The sequence below is a fragment of the Balaenoptera physalus genome (assembly GCF_965194825.1).
Source record: "Balaenoptera physalus genome assembly, chromosome: 4".
NCBI lineage: Eukaryota > Metazoa > Chordata > Mammalia > Artiodactyla > Balaenopteridae > Balaenoptera > Balaenoptera physalus.
The window spans coordinates 87,593,541-87,611,641 of record NC_138891.1 but is presented as its reverse complement, the minus strand read 5'-3'; the positions used below and the strand labels follow the sequence as shown (position 1 = coordinate 87,611,641).

The following is an 18,101-nucleotide window of genomic DNA, read 5'->3' as shown; positions in this document are numbered from 1 at the left end:
TGAGTTGTTTTATCACAGATGTCATCAGCCCAGCACCATCCAGTTAGGCCCACCAGACATAAACAGGGATCACTGTGGGCCATGCAAGTTCACCTTCTTATATCACACAGGAAATAGATGGGATTCCCCAGAAGGAAGCCTCTCTTCCATGCTTCTGTGGCAAGCATATTTGCCAAAGAATTTACCAGTGCTCATCTGAGGTGGGTTCTTGTGTTGTGTGTACACATGTACACAACCACTGGCAAGTTAGGGGTGACTGAAAGTAAGGCATGTCCTGCATTCTGTTACCATCATTGACTAGAGAAATATTTAAATACAGCAGGTCCAGATCAGAAAAATTCCTCTCCTTACTTGGTTAAAGTTTCCAAAACAAAGGTAAGCGTTGGGCAGTGGGAACAGAGAGTACGGAACATAGAGGGAAATAGCGTACTTAGTAGCTTCACGTTTCTCGTTCATTAGTTGAAACAGCTTGCAATACTTTGTGAAACTGCACCTCATCCATCAATTTATCAAGCACAGTAATATCAGTAGAGTCTCTTGGCCAATCTGAACACGAAAGTAGAATTGTGTATGATTCTGTGTCAGCAGAATCAGTGTGCAAGGGGACATATTTCCTTTCACTGTGGAGAGGGTTTGTGCTTGGGGTGCCTATAAATCCATTTTGTTTCAGCGCTCTGGAACTCAGTGAAAATGCCTAAGCAAGCTTCTTGGTGGAGGATTGCATTGGAATATGTTCTCATGCTATAAAATTTAATTGATTCCTTAAATATATTTACTATCTTTCAGTTCACATATATATTTTTTTTAATGTGAAGAAATAACCAGATGACAAGAGTGAAAAAAATGTGATATGTGTTCTCATGAGCCTTGTGAGTCTTATGGTGAATGAAAGACAATTCTCTTCCTCTGGGGTTCCCGACATGGGTTTCCAGGCAGTGCTGAGAAAAGGGAGGCCTTCAGAGAAATGCAGGACTGGTTTGAGTTTCTGGTCTGCATTGGGAAAGTTGCTTGTCTTTGGTTAGTCTAGGTTTCTTCTTCTATAAGATGGGAATCATACTACCTGCCTAACCATGTTGTTATGTTTAAATCAGAGTCATAAAGTGCCCAATCCATTTCCTCTCAAAGGTAGACTAAGGCGGGAGGGGAACTATATTGAAACACAAGTTAGAAAGAAGCACACCATACAGCAAAGAAACTATAGCATAAAATATGATGACATAACTGAAAAACCAAATGTCTGTCAGAGCAATAAAAGTCAATGGACAAAATTCATCTATTAAAGGAATAAGACAGTAGGATTGAATTGCAAAGTATTACCTAAAACTTAACTGTATGTTGTTTTTAAAAGACAAAATGAATTTAAAAAGTGATTTAGTAAAGTTGAAAATAAAAGGATGGGCAATATCATACTAGGCATATGTAAACAATCAGAAAGCAGGGATCACAACCTTAATGCCAGACAATGCTGAAATTATGGCATTCAGTGGGAAAAGAAAGGCAATCTGCAGTGATAAAGAGGGCGATCCACATAACGATCTAATTACAATTATTTATGCACCAAAGGATATAGCGTTAATACTCATAAAACCTATATGAAGCACAAAGAGAAATGGAGAGTGCTTCAATAAGAGATTTTCCTTTCTCTTGGCTCATGACAGAGACAGTGGGGGACAATAAATAAGGCTAGGAAGAGTATTAAATCATACAAATAATGAGTTTGGTAATATATATAAACAGAGATTACCCTTTTAAAAAAATGACCTTGGGGCCTTCATAAATTTGATCCCGACAAAACTGTTAGTAAATTAAAAAATTAAAAGCTATACTGCAATAAATAATCTCTTACCTAACTCAGATAGAATTTAAAACCTTGAAAATAGGGAAGCCAAAATTCTGCTCCCTGGAAATGTAAGGACTCTCTCTTAAATAATTCCTGGGCTAAAGTGAAAATTAAAACAAAAATTATGGCATATCAGATGTGATGTATGTGCATGTCATACAATGCCACAACAAGGCCAGTTGCATTGCGTGTGTGTACGTGTGAGTGTGTGTGTGTGTGTGTGTGTGTACGCGCTTACTTGTGCACGTACCACATAAGTAACTGCTTCCCTTGTTTGATCTCTTCAGAGAAGACGTAGGGATGACTCAGAAACTTCTGAAATACCAAGGTTTACTATGAAGAGGATGCTGATTCATTCCTCCTTTATCTAAAGAATCAGAATAGCGCCTTAAATAAACTGTCATTATTGTCATCTAAGGAGGAAAGTGTGTAAACTTGCTAACAAGTGGGTGTTTTCAAAGTTAAGCTCACTTACTAGGAGGAAACTGAAACCTAGAGGTGATCTAATGTATCTATCTCAGCTCATCACACTGGGGCGTCACAGCTGCTCCTTGAGCACGGGGTGGGCTGGGGGGGCAGCTCACTTCCCTCTCTATCGTGCTCTCCTCTTCAGGTCAGTTTGTTCAGGGGAACTGGTCTACCCGACCAAGGGCCACAGGGCACAAAGAATAAAATGCCCTTAAAATAGCAAGCCCAAGAAATGAGTTCTGAGTAATAAAATCTTAGTCTGAAACATATTCTTCAATTGTCATTTTTCTGACTTACGTTTGTTTTTCATAGACTCCCCTATCAACTCTCGGCATAGCACTGAAATTCCATAACTATTCAATAACCAAGAAGAGTATGAAAGGCTGTGACCACGGATGGTGGGAAATTAATGAGCACATGTAAGTGGTTTCCATATGTGAAGAATCTAATGAAAAGCCTCGCCCAGGAGTTCAAAGCCTTGGATTCCTTTCCCCCAGAGAGCTGGCACTTTACTATTTACAGACAGGGGAACTGAGGACTACAGGAGTTAAATAACTTGCTGAAGGTCACTCAGCTCATAAGAGATTAACCCAGGATTCAAGTCTTTATGGCTCCCAAGTCCCTGTTTCCATCACTGCTCTGTGCTGCTGGGCTATGGATGTACATGCTTCATACTTTACAAAAATAATTGGCAGAAAAACCATTGCAGCCATGGAGGAAAATAGTAAATAGTCCTGATGATTACAAAAGCTAGAAACCATTAGCCAATTCTGTGCAGTAGGAGAAAGAAGCTGAGAGAAATTTAGGCGCCTGGGCTTCCCGAACTGATCTAGAAAGTCCTTACTCTCTCCCTTCATTCATCCTTTAGTTGTTGTTATTGTTTACTTGCTTCTAAAGTTATAATAAGTCTTGTATTAAAAAAAAAAATACAGGATGCCCTGCCTTTGCCAAATAGCTTCTCAGTTTACTTTAAGGAAACTTGTGAAGCTAGCCTGAGGGACTTGTCTGCTAATTCTTTGCTCACTGCTATTCCGTGAATGAAACCTTCCCTTTCTAAATGATTTTCCTGAACAACCTTCTTTGATTTCATTTAGACTCTTAGATGACTTGCTAAATAGTCATTGATTCTTTTGGAATAGAATCTCCCTGCTTTAATGGCTTTCTTGGATCCATTATTAACATGTGGCCTGTACTTCTTTTGGCAGTATTTTTGAATCAAGGGTCTATTAAGTAAGAGGCAGAAGACCTAGGTTCAAATTGCAGCCTTGTTATTTAGTAGCTACGTTAACTAGGACAAATTATTTAATCACTTTGATTGTCAGTCTGCAAAATGAGGTAATGAGGTGGGGTTTTTCGGCAAGCATTCAATGAAATGATGCTTACCACACACCAGAACATCTTAGCTATGATTAATAGGATTAATAGGATTGCTAAGGAAATGACATTGGATGCATAAGTACTATGGAATGTGCCCCAAGGCTTTAAAGATACTGCATTTTGGTATTTAATTAGAGGTCCAGAAAACAAATCTTTACAAATCTATTGTAAGTTTGTATGCTTAAAATAAAGCAGTGCTTTGAAAATGAGATGCTTTTTCCCCCTAAGTAACAACCCCTGCCACCCATGATGTATTGCTGCTAAAATATGAATAGTTTCCTCCTGCAAATACCAGGAAAGCTCTCTGCCCTAAATACATTCCCTGAAGGGCCACCTCTTCACTTTGTCTTGTGGGTTGGCTGAAATTCTATCAGATTCTTTTGATACTAGTTGTACCCATGGGATTTAAAATGCCAGCCCTTCCCATTATCAGTCCTTTTCATTAGAAAGGCTCTAATTGAACTAATTCCTGGCACCTTGCTGCTAAGGTTAGCCTAAAGGCTTTGGGTCTGTCATGGAGAAGGAAGAAAAAGTAATGTTGACACCAGGAAGCCTAGTGATCCTGAATTCAGAGAACATAGGGTGGGGTTTGAGTGCTCAGGGCAACTAGAATGCAGTATACAAACCTGAAGAAATGAACAGCCTTCCTACAAAGCTTTTGTCCAGCAAAGTTCCGGAGGGGAAGGCTGTTGGTGCGTTAGAAAGTGCTAGGGTTTAGTATCCGGTGAACTGTGTCCTAATGCTGCCTCTGCTTACTTGCTATTTGAGCTTTAACAAATTACTTCACCTCTTTATGTCTCAGTTTTCTTACCTGTCACGTGTCTGCCCACGTACACTAACACTTGCTGGGTTTCTCCACTCTCTCGCTTTATTTTATTTTCATTTCATAAACCACCACTATGCCCCATTACATACTGTCCCCCTGTAAACTCCAGCCCAAGCATGGTTTCAAAGACCCCTTTCCTCTTGACTCCTCTTTAATGTCGAAGTGAGGCTAATCTTTGCAAGAAAACTCTAGTAAATATTAATGGAGAATTCCAATAAAAACTATGAGATACAGATAACAATCATCATGATTTTGAAATGCAGGCTTCTGATCCCAAGATGACCAACTAGAGTAGACTCTGGCCCCAACAGCTTGACTAAGCTTTCAGGCACCTCTCAGATGCTGGCTTCCGCTTAGCCAGGTGGCCACCTGCAGCTGCTGTCTCTTCCTCGTATCCCAGGAGCTGGTCTATCCGCCCATCAGCTCCTGAACTTCAGCCAATTGCAAAAGATTCATCCTGAAATATACGTGAATGATTTGAACTGTAAAATGATAGGTTACCCCTGTGTTCTTCACACTGAATGCCAGCATCTGATCCATGGAACATGTGTGGTTCCCAAATGCTTTGGGGACCTGGAGTGATGGGCATTCACAGATTCCAGTGGAGGATGTCCCCCTTCAAGCCTAGTGTCTATTGTTTCCCTTTGAGAATTTCAGCCAACCCACAAGACAGGCCTCCACTTGTGGCCAGAGTAGGCAATTCTTTTTTTGTTAGGCAGTTATTTATGTTCAAAGAAGAGAGAGGACTAAGAGAATTAAACCCGTATTTCTTCTAATTATAAGTATTGGTGAGGAAAGCAACAGGTAACAGATAGTTGGTAGTACTGCTATTTTATTTAGCAGAGGAGAAAATCAAGGGGACAGAAGTGACTCAATGACAATCACTTAGCATAGGATGGATAACTACCATCAGCTCTACCATAAGCATCTCTGTTTATGAAGCTCAAATGACCAAAGTATCAGTGAATTCGTTGTTGACAGGAGACAGGAATGCAGTTGACAGGCCCTCATGCTCTGTGTCCCCCTACCCTTACTCCTCAGGTACTGCGGCTCCTACATGGATCACCAGACGATTTTCCGAGTGCCCAACTCCTTGGTTCATGTTCAGCTTCAGTGCAGTTCAAGGCTTTCGGACAAGCCACTTTTGGTGGAATATGGCAGTTACAACATCAGTCAACGTAAGCCGGGGATCAGCCCCTTAGAAAACCGTAATGAAGGGTTAAACAGAGGCTAATACTTTATGACTCTAAACGTTGAGAATTTCAGGAATGAAAACTGCTTCTTTATTTCTGCTATTGACTAGTATACTTTTATAATAATATTTAAATAACTATATAGTAGGAACAAAATATATGATAAATATTACATACAGTTATGTATTTATTATGCTGAAGTTTAAATTATAGAAGAAATAATATTGTTGTTTGTTACAATTGGAAAATAGTTTCCTACATTATTCCTGAAATATAGGACAATTTCTTGATTCATTGTTCTTCTTGCTAGCCATAATTTTTTGTAAATATGAGGTTTACGCCAACATTTGATGGATTGGAGGGCGGCAGTTGCAACTCACTGTGGCTTCTGATGCATAGAAGGACTGGTCTTTCAAGGAGAATGCAAATATCAGCCTGCAGAGTGTTGAACTTCACACTGAGAACTGCTGGAACAGTGGCCAGGAAGTGGTCAGCAGAAAAGGCAATGTCTGAGGGAAGTCATCAGTGCTGGAGAGAGTAGATACTGACCAAGGAAATTCTCAACCCGTTTTTTTTTTTTTTTTTTGTCTTAAACAGTAGTCTCTGAGGTTTAATAATCTAATTGTATTTTTTTGTAGTAGAAATTAAAATATATGACAATTCAAATAGGAGACTTTCGTCTGTATTCCACCTACAGTCACTTCTCCTGCCACTGGGATGCCACTCTGTGCTTGGAGAAACAGTGATTGGGTCTCAACCCATTTTAAAAGGCGGAAAGTAAGAGTTAACCACTTAGGAATCCATGAGGTTAAGTCCTGAGAGATAGCTCAGTTAGACCCTTCCTTCTTTGCCAATGCTAATATACCTGCTTCTGGATTCAGAATATTACACTTCTGAACATCAGAATATTACAATTCCCATCAATGATACGGGTAACTAGTAAGCTATCTTATTTTCAACTCTTATTTCAAACTGTGAATATTTCCTAGGAGCTCATGCTCTCCATCGTGTGCCGTTGAGTTAGTGCTTGACCTGACCGTGCACCCTCCCCATTCTTTTGCACAAAGCACAGGCTAGGTAGCTTATAAAGAACAGAAATTTATTTCTCACTGTTCTAGCGTCTGGAAGTCCAAGATCAGGGTGCCGGCATGGTCGAGTGAGGGCCGTCTTCTGGTCTCAGATTTCTCGTTGTACCCTCTCATGGTAGAAGGGGTGAGAGCGCTCTGTGTGGCCTCTTTTATAAAGGCCGGCACTCATCCCATTCACGAGGGCTCTGCCTCCGTCACTTATCACCTCCTGAAGGCCCCACTTCCCCCTACCATCACCCTGGGCATTAGGATTTCAACATATGAATTTGGGGGCTGGGGAACACAAATATTCAGACCACGGCAGAGAGGAAGGATTTATTAGTACTATCATGTTTAGCTATAAGCCCAGGATTAAAGATTCCATTCCAGGGAATGGATCTTTGATGAGTAGCCTGGTTGAAGTGCCCTAGGAGTCCTGAGTTTTGAGACCAGTCATTAATCTCTCTAGGTCCAGCTTCTAAGATCAGTGGTTACTAATACATTTTGCCATAGAGATCCCTTGAAAATGTAATTAAAGGCACAGACCCTCAGAATGATGCATCTGGTCATAAGGGATTCAGAAACACCAGAAGGCCATTTAAATTCCCCAGAGATTCTAAAGACCGCACGCTGAGCATACTGGACCCAAAGGCATCTTCCAGCTTTCTCTTTCTTCAAGTCTGTGATAAAGCCAGGTTGCTGAGTCGAGGATGGAGGTGTAGGAATTTGTACATGTGACCTGGCTGCAATGTCGACTCAGAGCTTCTGGTGGATTAGTTTGATTTCTTTGCTCTCTTAAATACTCCTTTTTGGCCTTTCAATTACCAGCTATAGCTTCGTTTTGATGGAGAAATTGTATAATTACTACCGCTATGTTGCCACTCAGCCACTTAACAATTCACATCTCTTTGTTAATGTGGTCTGGTGACTTTTAGGGACCCACACAGATTTCCTATGTCTTATTGTCTCTAGCCTGTCCTGTTGGATCTTTTAGATGCTCCTCCGGTTTATGTGTCCCTCAGGCCCAGCGCTGTGATGGAGTAAATGACTGCTTTGATGAAAGTGATGAACTCTTCTGTGGTGGGTATTTAAGCTTCTACTATGACTTTCTTAGGAATAAATAGCTTGTCAGGATCGCTGTTGCTGCTGATGCATATCCTGGGTCTTTGTAGCTGTTTCTATTGCCACGTAATAAACCAGCCCCCAAACTCAGTGGCTTACGACAGTCATTTGTTCTGGATCATTCATCTGTGTGTTGTCTCAGGTATGACCAATCTAGGCTGGGCTCAGCTGGGTGGCACTGCTTTAAGCTGTGGATCCTCCTGAGCTTGGTTCGTCTCAGGTCGGGGTTGGTTCTACTCCTCGTGGTTCTTTTCCTTGTTGAGCTAGTGGCCTGGCCCTGGCAGTGGTAGAAGCAAAGGAGGGGTGACCAAAAATATAAGGTTCCCCTTAAGTCCTGGGCTTGGAGCTGGCACACCATCACTTGTGTCATATTCCATCAGTCAAATAGCTGAGACCATAGTCAAGGGGCAGGGAAGTTTATTCTGCACACTTTGGGGCCATGGCAAGGGTGGGGATGCATAATAGTATCATAGAGAATGAGGATCTATGGTTAGTAAGTCAATCAACCACAATCTTAAACATAATCCTGTTTTAAAGCACGGATCTTTCCTGTAGAAAGAAGTTCAGAATCTGCAGAGAAGTAAACACTTTCAGCGTGCTCATTTATGGAGCACAGGTGTTGAGAATAAAAGAATTGATTTTTTTCTTTTTTACCTGTATAGTTTGCATCAACATCACGTTGGTAATAACTAAGTGGTGGGGTATTGGATATTCTTATTTTGGGCAGAGAGTCTCTGTATTGGTTTTTCATTACTATTTGCACATCATTCCTGAATCTCTCTCCAGTTTCAGGGAGCAATATGGGGAGAATAGGTCACCGGACCATATGACACCCCTGGCAACACTTTCTCCTAAAGATCCAGAGTTTAATTCCAATACAATTGCAATGGTGAAGCTATTTAATCTTTTTCATATTTTGGAGAAATATTGAAGTTAATATAACTAACTGAAAAATTATGTTCATAAAAAAATAACCTGTAACTCTACACCTTTTTTTTTTATTGACAAAACAAAATAAAACCCTCTTAACTTAGGCTTCATTAACAATTTAAATCTATAGGGTCTTCTGTTTCTTAAGAAAATAAATACCATTATATAGTGATTGAGGTTGCTTTTGTTTTTTATGTTATTATTATTCCCTACTATTATGCTCCAAATGAAAGTGATTATTGTTACTTCGTAACAAGGACTGTGTTTTAGTAATTATCATTTCTCATCATGCCATGTTGGGAGCTATTCTCTAGGAGTTGACTGGGTACTAGATACTCTCAGAGTAAATAAATGAACTATTTCAGGGCAGCAACGTCCTCCGCCTGCTCCTCACAAGACATACCTCTGAAAAAACAGGAGCAGATAACAAAAATGATAACTTTTCAAAAAACCAGAAAAGTCTAAGGAATTATACCTTCTAAGAGTGCTTGCTACTATATTGTGCCTGTCACTGGTCTAAATGCAATTCCCGAAAATATTCCAAAGAAGAAAAATTGTAACAGATTTACACTGGTATTCCTAGTTCAGGGAATGAATGTCTCAGGGTAAAATAATTTTAAAGAGAGTTTTCCTTACCAATAGACTACAAGTCTGTTGTTCTTTAAGATCTCACATTCGTTAATCTAGTCAACAAACTTTTAGTGAGCACCTACTATTTGATCAGGTGCCTGAAGAACAGAGATGGGTAAAACAAAATCCCCAATCTCAGGACACTCCACTTTGTTTAGGAAGGTAGACAAGTTCAATTTAGATAACAGCTTATGATTTTTATTTTCCTTAGAATCTTATGATGCATTTAATTGTAATTAAAGAAACAAACCACCAGAGTTTAATGTATTTCTCCACAAGCAAAAGTCATATCTGGCAAACTCAAAGTGCTAAGAATTACACCAAAATTTAAACACGTGCTTTTCCTCATGGAGGTGTCAGTTTTGAGAAAACACATGTTTTGTTTTGTTTAAGTCATCTTAACCATTTGCACATTTTGAGGGGCACTGCTGGTCATCAGGGAGTCCCACTGATGTCTCAGGCTCACGAGCTTTCTGCTGTTATCCTTCCAGTGCCTCTTAAACCTGCCTGCAACTCTAGCTCCTTCAGGCAGCACGGCCCTCTGTTCTGCGACGGCTTCAGCGACTGTGAGGACGGCCAGGATGAGCAGAATTGCACTCAAAGTGAGGAGGAGCCCTCTGCACTTTGCTGTTCTTCTAATCAGACTCTTCTAAGCCCAAATCAAAATCTCTCTCTTGGGTTAGGGCAATCGACTTGTCCCAGTTTCCCCACGGAAAATCCCAGGTCCCGGGAATCCTCCTGGGCCCAGACAAAGTGGAAGAGTTGGTCACTCTAACTGGGGTGGAGTGTGTGTGTGTGTGTGTGTGTGTGTGTGAAGTCTGGAAGATTTTCCTTGCTGACTTGCTTTTAATGCTGTTCACGACTCAAGGAAACTGAGGATCGGATATAGAGAGATTTGCCAGATACTGTGATAGGGTATGGTCTATTCTAGCCCCTGCAAAAACACACACTGCCAGAGTTGTGAACAAATGTGCAGTAATTCACAAAATCTGTCCATTCCCTCCCACCCCCAATGGTATAAAAGGACTGAGTATGGTGTTGATTTTTGCTCAAAAATTTTCTTGGAGAACAAGGCAAAGTAATGGCAAAGAAGTCATGGCTTAAGCCACTGATATGGGCAACTGCTTGGCATCTCCCCTACAGTGGAAGAAAGGAGAGACTATTGGGTTGATTCTCAACCAGTGCACCTGCCTGCCTTCCTTTCAGTGGCTCTGCTGAGATGCAGGGACTGGGCAGTGTGGGGTTGTTTCATTTCCCTCTGCCATGTTTCCCAGAGCAGCAAATACCGATCCTGTGGCTAAGCCATCCTTTGTGGATGGAATTCAGTGTCATTCACTCAAATCTGTCTCTGAGTAGGAAAAATTCTTTCTTCTTTGCTCATTTTTAGGTATTCCGTGCAACAACAGAACTTTTAAGTGTGGCAATGATATTTGCATTAGGAAACAAAATGCAAAATGTGATGGCACTGTGGACTGTCCAGATGGAAGTGATGAGGAAGGCTGCAGTGAGTAGAAACGTGTTCTTTCTGATCCTTTGTATTTGTTCCTCAGTTGATCTGTTTTTCATTTTTAGTCCTTTCTTGGTGTAATGCCCCAGGCAGAAGTTGCCACTGGCCAGGGAAGAATAGTAAACATTGGTGAACTGAATCTGAAATGGTTTCTCAGAATTAAAAATTCTAGAGTGGATTCTGTCTTCTTTCTTGATAATAAGCATTCATGCACTAGATGTTTATATTGAGAACTTTCCCTTTCTAATAACTCTAATCAAGGGATAAGCTCTTAAATAAAAAAACTATGAGAAAGGAAATAGGTACTGGAATGCCATGGATGACTTTGTTAATTATGCCTTATGTTGTGATCAATGTCAAGTGCTGGTTCGTTCCTTAGCTATGACCTGAGAACTATAATCCACCATATGTTATTATTAGTTGTGTGGTTTCTAATTGGCCATGTGCCAACATGTTAATTATGTATCCTTATCAATACTATTTACACTGGAAAATAATTGCTCTGATAACTAGTTTTTCTTAACTAGGTTTTTTTTTTAAATTAATTAATTAATTATTTTACTTTTGGCTGCATTGGGTCTTTGTTGCTGTGCGTGGGCTTCCTCTGGTTGTGGCTAACGGGGGCTACTCTTCGTTGCGGTGTGTGGTCTTCTCATTGCGGTGGCTTCTCTTGTTGCAGAGCATGGGCTCTAGGCGTGTGGGCTTCAGTAGTTGCAGCACGCAGGCTCAGTAGTTGTGGCTCGCGGGCTCTAGAGCACAGGCTCAGTAGTTGTGGCTCACGGGCTTAGTTGCTCCACGGCATGTGGGATCCTCCCGGACCAGGGCTCGAACCCATTTCCCCTGCATTGGCAGGCAGATTCTTAATCACTGTGCCACCAGGTAAGTCCAACCAGGTTTTCATTTGTTTGGGACTTACAAATTCTCTCCCAAATCAGCACAACTTCAAGGACACTCTCAATTCTGTTGCATTTGGAACTAATCTTTTTTCTCTACCTAACAACCTGAACTCCACGGCTCCTGTTCTTATCAGTACAGCTGTTACTAATAGGTCCCCTCCTCCCTTCATGTGTGTTATTGTACAGAGACTCTGTGTCAAGGCCTATTTTCAGGAGGGAGGTAGTGGTTTGTTGGTGCTGGTTTCAGACAGACCCCCATCTCGCCTCTCTAGATAAGCAGGGGATTTCAAATTGCTTATCTGGTTAGTCAGTTCCCAACCCAGCTCAAAACTTGACTGGATTTCCAGGTTTTCTTCCAAGTCTGCCTTTAACTCATGTGACCCTTCCTCTCCTAAAGGCTGCAGCAGGAGTCCCTCTACCCTCCACCGCATCATCGGGGGCACTGACACCCAGGAAGGGGGTTGGCCATGGCAAGTCAGCCTCCACTTTGTTGGATCTGCCTACTGTGGAGCCTCAGTCATCTCCAGGGAGTGGCTTCTCTCGGCCGCCCACTGTTTCCATGGAAACAGGTAGGGCATCGCAATTCTTACCCTGAAGTGACCACAGACCATACACCTGCCCCCACGTTGTGGGAAGAAGCTCCCTGTTGGACACATTCAATCAATTCAATTGGTGGTTTTTTATTTTGTTTTGTTTTTGTGACATCAATTGTATGCCGAACATTCTTTTTAGGTATTATTGATATAAAGAGAAGAACACAAAGGAATATCAAGAATGAATAGGCTTTTACCAGACTGAGCAAATAGGATAGGGCTTTCAAGTCAGAAGGAATTCTGTGGGAACGTGTGAAGACTATGGAGTATGGGAATGTGTGGAGAACGGGTATTAAAGGATCACTGGAGTACAGGAATCCCTGTTTAGAGCGTGGGGGTAGCGATTCTGCATCCAATTTCCAGTGTAGAGGTGGGGAGGATTCCCACAGTCCCAAGCAATTCTCTGACATTAGCTGGGTGTCCTACAATTCAACTCAATTCTGACTTTGTCTACCCAGAAAGACACTCAGATTAAACAGTTTAGGGGCTCAGTCCTACAAAACTACCCCTCTCCCCCTAATTCAGATGCCAATCCAAAGCCTAGGTTGCCACCTGAGCTTCTGACTGACCGGTTATAGAGTGGAGGTTCTAATGACCGCCTCCTTGGATTTTATTAATTTGCTAGAGCAGCTCACAGAACTCAGAGAAACATTTTACTTGCTGGCTTACTAGTTGATTATAGTAAGATATAACTCAGGAACAGTCTGATGGAAGGCATGCATAGGGCGAGGTATGAGAAATGGTACAGAATTTTCCATGCCTTCCTGGTGTGCATCATTCTCTCCGAATCTCCACGCGTTCACCAACATGGAAGCTCTCCAAACCCCGTCCTTTTAGAATTTTATGGAAGCTTCCTTACAGAGGCATGATTAATTAAATCATTGGTCATTGGCCGTGGATTCAACCTCTAGCCCCTCATTCCTCCCTGGAGGTCGGGAGTGGAACTGAAAGTTCTAACCCTCCAATCACATAGTTGGTTCTCCTGGTGACCAGCCCCCAGCCTGAGTTGCAGTCCCAAAGTAACCTCATTAACATAACAAAAGACACATTTGTCCCTTCATCACTTAGGAAATTCCAAGGGTTTTAGGAGCTCTGTGCCAGAAATGGAAGGAAAACCAAGTATATATTTCTTATTATAAATCACAATATCATGGGGGGATCATGAAAAAGTCCATTAGGCTTGTCGTCCGAAGGGCTCTGTCTGCCTTTATCAATGGGATTATTATGGGGCAGACACTCTCCCAGCTAAGGGTGAAAGGAAAGCTCAGAAAACAACTTCACTAAAAAGTAACCTTATTTGGAATCTATTGGATCTTAGGTACAAAAATATGCCATTCATTTCTCATTCAGAATTTTTTAAAGTGGAGTATTTCAATGAATTTATACAATTAGAGTATTTGTTTCTCCTGGAAATTACAGGATTCATGTTAATGATTAAAATGGCTACACTTCTGTTCCACCATTAGTCTTTTATCCTAAGAAACTGTTCCAAGTAATATGTGACCCTCAATACTCCCCTGGGTCCCCAGTGCTGCCTGTGAGATGTCAGCTAAGCAGATAAAGGGCCACACTCTTTGGGATCTGTCCTGATTTTTCTTCCAAGGCTTCCACATTCTCTTCACCCCACCAGAGCAAGGCTGCTGCACCCATGGAGACAGAAACCTCAGGTGGAGGTTACAAGACCCTCGATGACTTCATGCCAGGCTACTGGGGTCAGGATTAGAATTCTGGAAGGGCTTATAGGGAGTGGGACCCTGTGAATAGTCAAGTTTGAACAGTTAGAGCAGTGATCTTTAAGGCTTCTGGTAGTTTTCAAGAAGGAATTTCCTTACATTCCTGCTTGGAATACTTTGATTTCTAATCTATTTTGGTATTCATATCATTTGAATTTGGTAAAAGGATCCCCAGACCACTGTCTTACTGGCCCTGTCTCTGTCTCCATCGAATACCACTGTCAGCATGAATAGGGAGAAGGTAACAAATGAATTCCAGTCACTAACAATCTTGACCTGTGTGTGATTCCTGAAATACTGGTGGCAAGAAAATTGCCAGCATGTCCTTAGAGTGTCGTTGAGGAAATTTTCTGGAACTTGGCTATCATTCACCAGCCCTGCTCTACCTTACTTCATCTTTGGTTTTACTAAGGAGACAAGGGAGGCTAAGAGAAGTTGTGCTTCTTGCCATGTCCATGGACAGAGGCAACGACCAGGATACGGACTGAAAGTCAGAACCCCCTTCCTGCAGCCCTCCTCCCCCTGTGGAGTGCTCTTTTCCAAACCGTGTCTGGTTCTTCAGGCCTCTGACTCCGTGCTTCATTCCTTTTGTACCAGACTCTCCGACCCCACACCATGGACTGCTCACCTTGGCATGTACGTGCAGGGGAATGCCAAGTTCGTCTCCCCAGTGAGAAGAATTGTGGTCCACGAGTACTATAACAGCCAGACCTTTGACTATGATATTGCCTTGCTACAGCTCAGTGTCGCCTGGCCTGAGACCCTGAAACAGCTCATTCAGCCAATATGCATTCCTCCTGCTGGCCAGAAAGTGCGCGGTGGAGAGAAGTGCTGGGTGACCGGCTGGGGGCGAAGGCACGAAGCAGGTGTGTGTGTCAGTGAATGCCATGCCCTCCCCTCCAGATCATAGTAACTCGTGTTGATGTAGTGCTTTAGGGTTCATGGAGAGGATTTTTGTATATGATCTCATTGAGCCTTCTAAAAACTCTGAGAGGTGGAATGGAGGAGAGTATTATAATTCTTGTTTTATGATGTTTTCCTCTTGCCCCCAAGAGAAGCAGGACCTACTTCTTAAGGGAAGGTCTCTGAGCAAGGCAGGACTGGATAGATAGTATGGGCCCTTTGCAAACTCAGAGGGGTTTGCTAGTTCCCTTTCATCCAAAAAAATGACTCATTTTCATAAAGAAGAGAAGGATACTCTGTCACACACACACACACACACACACACACACACACACACACACACACACACACACACACACACACACACCTTACTGTGTCAACTCATAGACAGTTGTCTGGAAGGTGATGCGAGTATGTCCTTCACAAGGGCAACTAACTGGCCAAGTGAATGAGAGTGAGGACTGAAATCCAGCCTGCCCTTAGCTTCCCAGACTGCAGATTCAGGCATAGGAGGTTAAATCAGCCTAGAATTGATCCACCCAGAGGGGATGCTTTTTTACAATTCTTCCACCCAGAGGGGGCATCTTTTTTCATATGCACAAAGGTCAGACTTTATGGTAGGGAAGTCCCTACATCTGTCCTGCCAAGGTTTTTATGGCCTAGGATTCTAAATACACAGTAAGGAGAAGAATCCAAAGTTTTAATCCAAAGGTTAGAGCTAATGCTTTCCCTTGATCTCCCAGTCATCTTGGATTCCCTTGCAGTCATTTCCAAGGGCTTAGGACAGATATATTTTCTGTAAGTCTTGAACCTTATCTTGGCCTTGCTTTGACACTCTCTAAAGGTTCGCTATGGGCAGCTTCTCCAGTGCTAACTGCCTACATTTAGTTATTGAAATCATGAAATTCACCACCTGTTTGGCCCTGCTGAGGGAAGGCAGATCACTGCTCGAACACCTATAACCTATCAGGTCTGTGCTCAGGACTTTAATTACATCATCATATATCACAAGAGGAAAGAGTCTATTCAACCACCATATCATGGGACATTTTCTTTACAAGCATGAGTGTGTGAGTGTTTATTTTTCTGAATCATCTTAGCCACAGAGGTTAGAAAAGGAAGTGAAAGGGCTATATCCACAGTGTTATGTTTTTATGGTTCCTATGATACTCCCATATGGCAGTTATAATGCTCCACTTAAGGGGCCTTCCTGACCAGTGAATATTGGTAATTGTTACTGATTCACAGTCCTGAAGGCAGGAGGTACTTGGTGAAGGAGTATGGCACGGTAGCTCAGATGGTCGAGTCAGACCTTGGGTCTGAATCCTGCTCTGTTACTCGCTCTTCGTGTGCCACTGGTTAAATCCTTTATCCTCCTAAGCCTCCATTTCTTCATCAGAAAAATGGTTATCATAATAGAATTTACCTAAAAAAATTGTTATGAGGGTAAAAGGAGAAAATGAGTAAATTGTCTAATAAAGTAAATGTAATCATTACTGTGATTTCTACTTCTATGTGTTTTCCAGACAATAAAGGCTCCCCTGTTTTGCAGCAAGCAGAGGTAGAGCTCATTGACCAAACCCTCTGTGCTTCCACCTATGGGATCGTCACTTCGAGGATGCTCTGTGCAGGTGTCATGTCAGGCAAGAAAGATGCTTGCAGGGTAAGTCATCCTACGTTTCCCTTGCCTAACATGTTGTACTTTCCATAAATGCTTTCATGTTTAATCTATACAACACTGGGCAATAACTCGGGCAGGGGCCTACCTTCATTCATATATTAATTATAATCCAATTGTCTGAGATCAGGGAAAGGTGATTAAATAGTAATTGGATTTGTAAAACTCACTTTCTAGTCTCCATGTATTTTCCTCCAACAATTAGGGAATGAAGTCAGCATTTATCATTCTGCCATGATTTTCTTATAACCAAAAACTAAAAAACAAAGCAGAACGCACACACGCAGTGTTTTAGGATCACTACCTATATGCATGGCCCAGAGGTAGAAGTCAACCTACCTTCCAAGATAACCATGCCTCAAAAGGTTATTGTAAGGATTAAATGACCCAAAACAGTGCTTAGCACATACCAGCACTAAATAAATGTTAGCTATTATTATTATTGTCATTATTATTACTATTGAGGTTTGTTATTTTTTTGGAGGTATGTGAGAATTGTTTCCTCTGCAAGAATCTTCTAATGTCACTCTTGGCCTAAAGAATCTAGTTTCTTATGATGAATTCACCTTTTGGATTATAGGAAAAATAATTCTAAAATGACATTAGAAGTTTCACATTATTTCTTGTTACTTCCCCAAACTGCATAGTAGTTAGCCAAGCAAGAACCTGTCAGAGTAGGAGTTTGCTCACAATTCATTAGACACCTTAATGCAAAATTGATGATCATGGGACAAATGTGCTTTTTACTTACATTATCTTCTTGTGTAGGGAGATTCGGGTGGACCTTTGTCCTGTCGAAGAAAAAGTGATGGAAAATGGATTTTGACTGGCATTGTTAGCTGGGGACATGGATGTGGAAGACCAAACTTTCCTGGTGTTTACACAAGGGTGTCAAACTTTGTTCCCTGGATTCATAAATATGTCCCTTCTCTTTTGTAATTGTGCAAGTTTGATTTTTGACTGTGTTTTATGTGATAGATTCTTTAAAAAAGAATGCAGTAATTATCAGTAAAATGAGATATTTTTTTTCTGCTGGAACTCTCAGATTGCATACATTTGGTATTGAAAGTCAGAAAGATTAATATGTATTTTATTCCCTGAAAAACTGTCTCAAGGATAGAGCTGTATTCATTCTTAAGCATCAAAGGGCCATTGATTCAGGAATGGAAGAAAACTAAAGTAATGTCATGAACCAAACCTCTAAAATAAGATAAAAAGTGGGTGAGATGCTCAAGAATCCATACCTTACTTTATGTTCCTATTCAAGGGCAGATATTTATAAGGATCCAGGCAAAACTGATTTATTGAAATAAGTTCCATTAAAAAAACCATGCCAGA

At 41.4% G+C, this 18,101-nt stretch overlaps 1 protein-coding gene across 2 annotated transcripts in view; it reads left to right on the top strand.

Moving 5' to 3' along the window:
- TMPRSS7 (transmembrane serine protease 7) overlaps window positions 1-18,101 on the top strand; it is a 42,733-nt gene extending 24,632 nt beyond the window's left edge. Inside the window, exons 10-18 of one of the 2 annotated variants that reach the window (XR_014263037.1) lie at window positions 2,621-2,727; window positions 5,553-5,689; window positions 7,744-7,851; window positions 9,945-10,055; window positions 10,841-10,957; window positions 12,254-12,425; window positions 14,780-15,048; window positions 16,638-16,748; window positions 17,532-17,668. Coding sequence is in view for 1 of the 2 variants with exons in the window: in XM_082460179.1 (XP_082316305.1) it covers window positions 2,621-2,727; window positions 5,553-5,689; window positions 7,744-7,851; window positions 9,945-10,055; window positions 10,841-10,957; window positions 12,254-12,425; window positions 14,780-15,048; window positions 16,612-16,748; window positions 17,532-17,702 (1,329 nt within the window). In the remaining variant the exon portion in view is untranslated. Of the gene's footprint in view, window positions 1-2,620; window positions 2,728-5,552; window positions 5,690-7,743; window positions 7,852-9,944; window positions 10,056-10,840; window positions 10,958-12,253; window positions 12,426-14,779; window positions 15,049-16,611; window positions 16,749-17,531 lie in introns of both variants that reach the window. The other variant, XM_082460179.1, reaches the window with a different exon arrangement.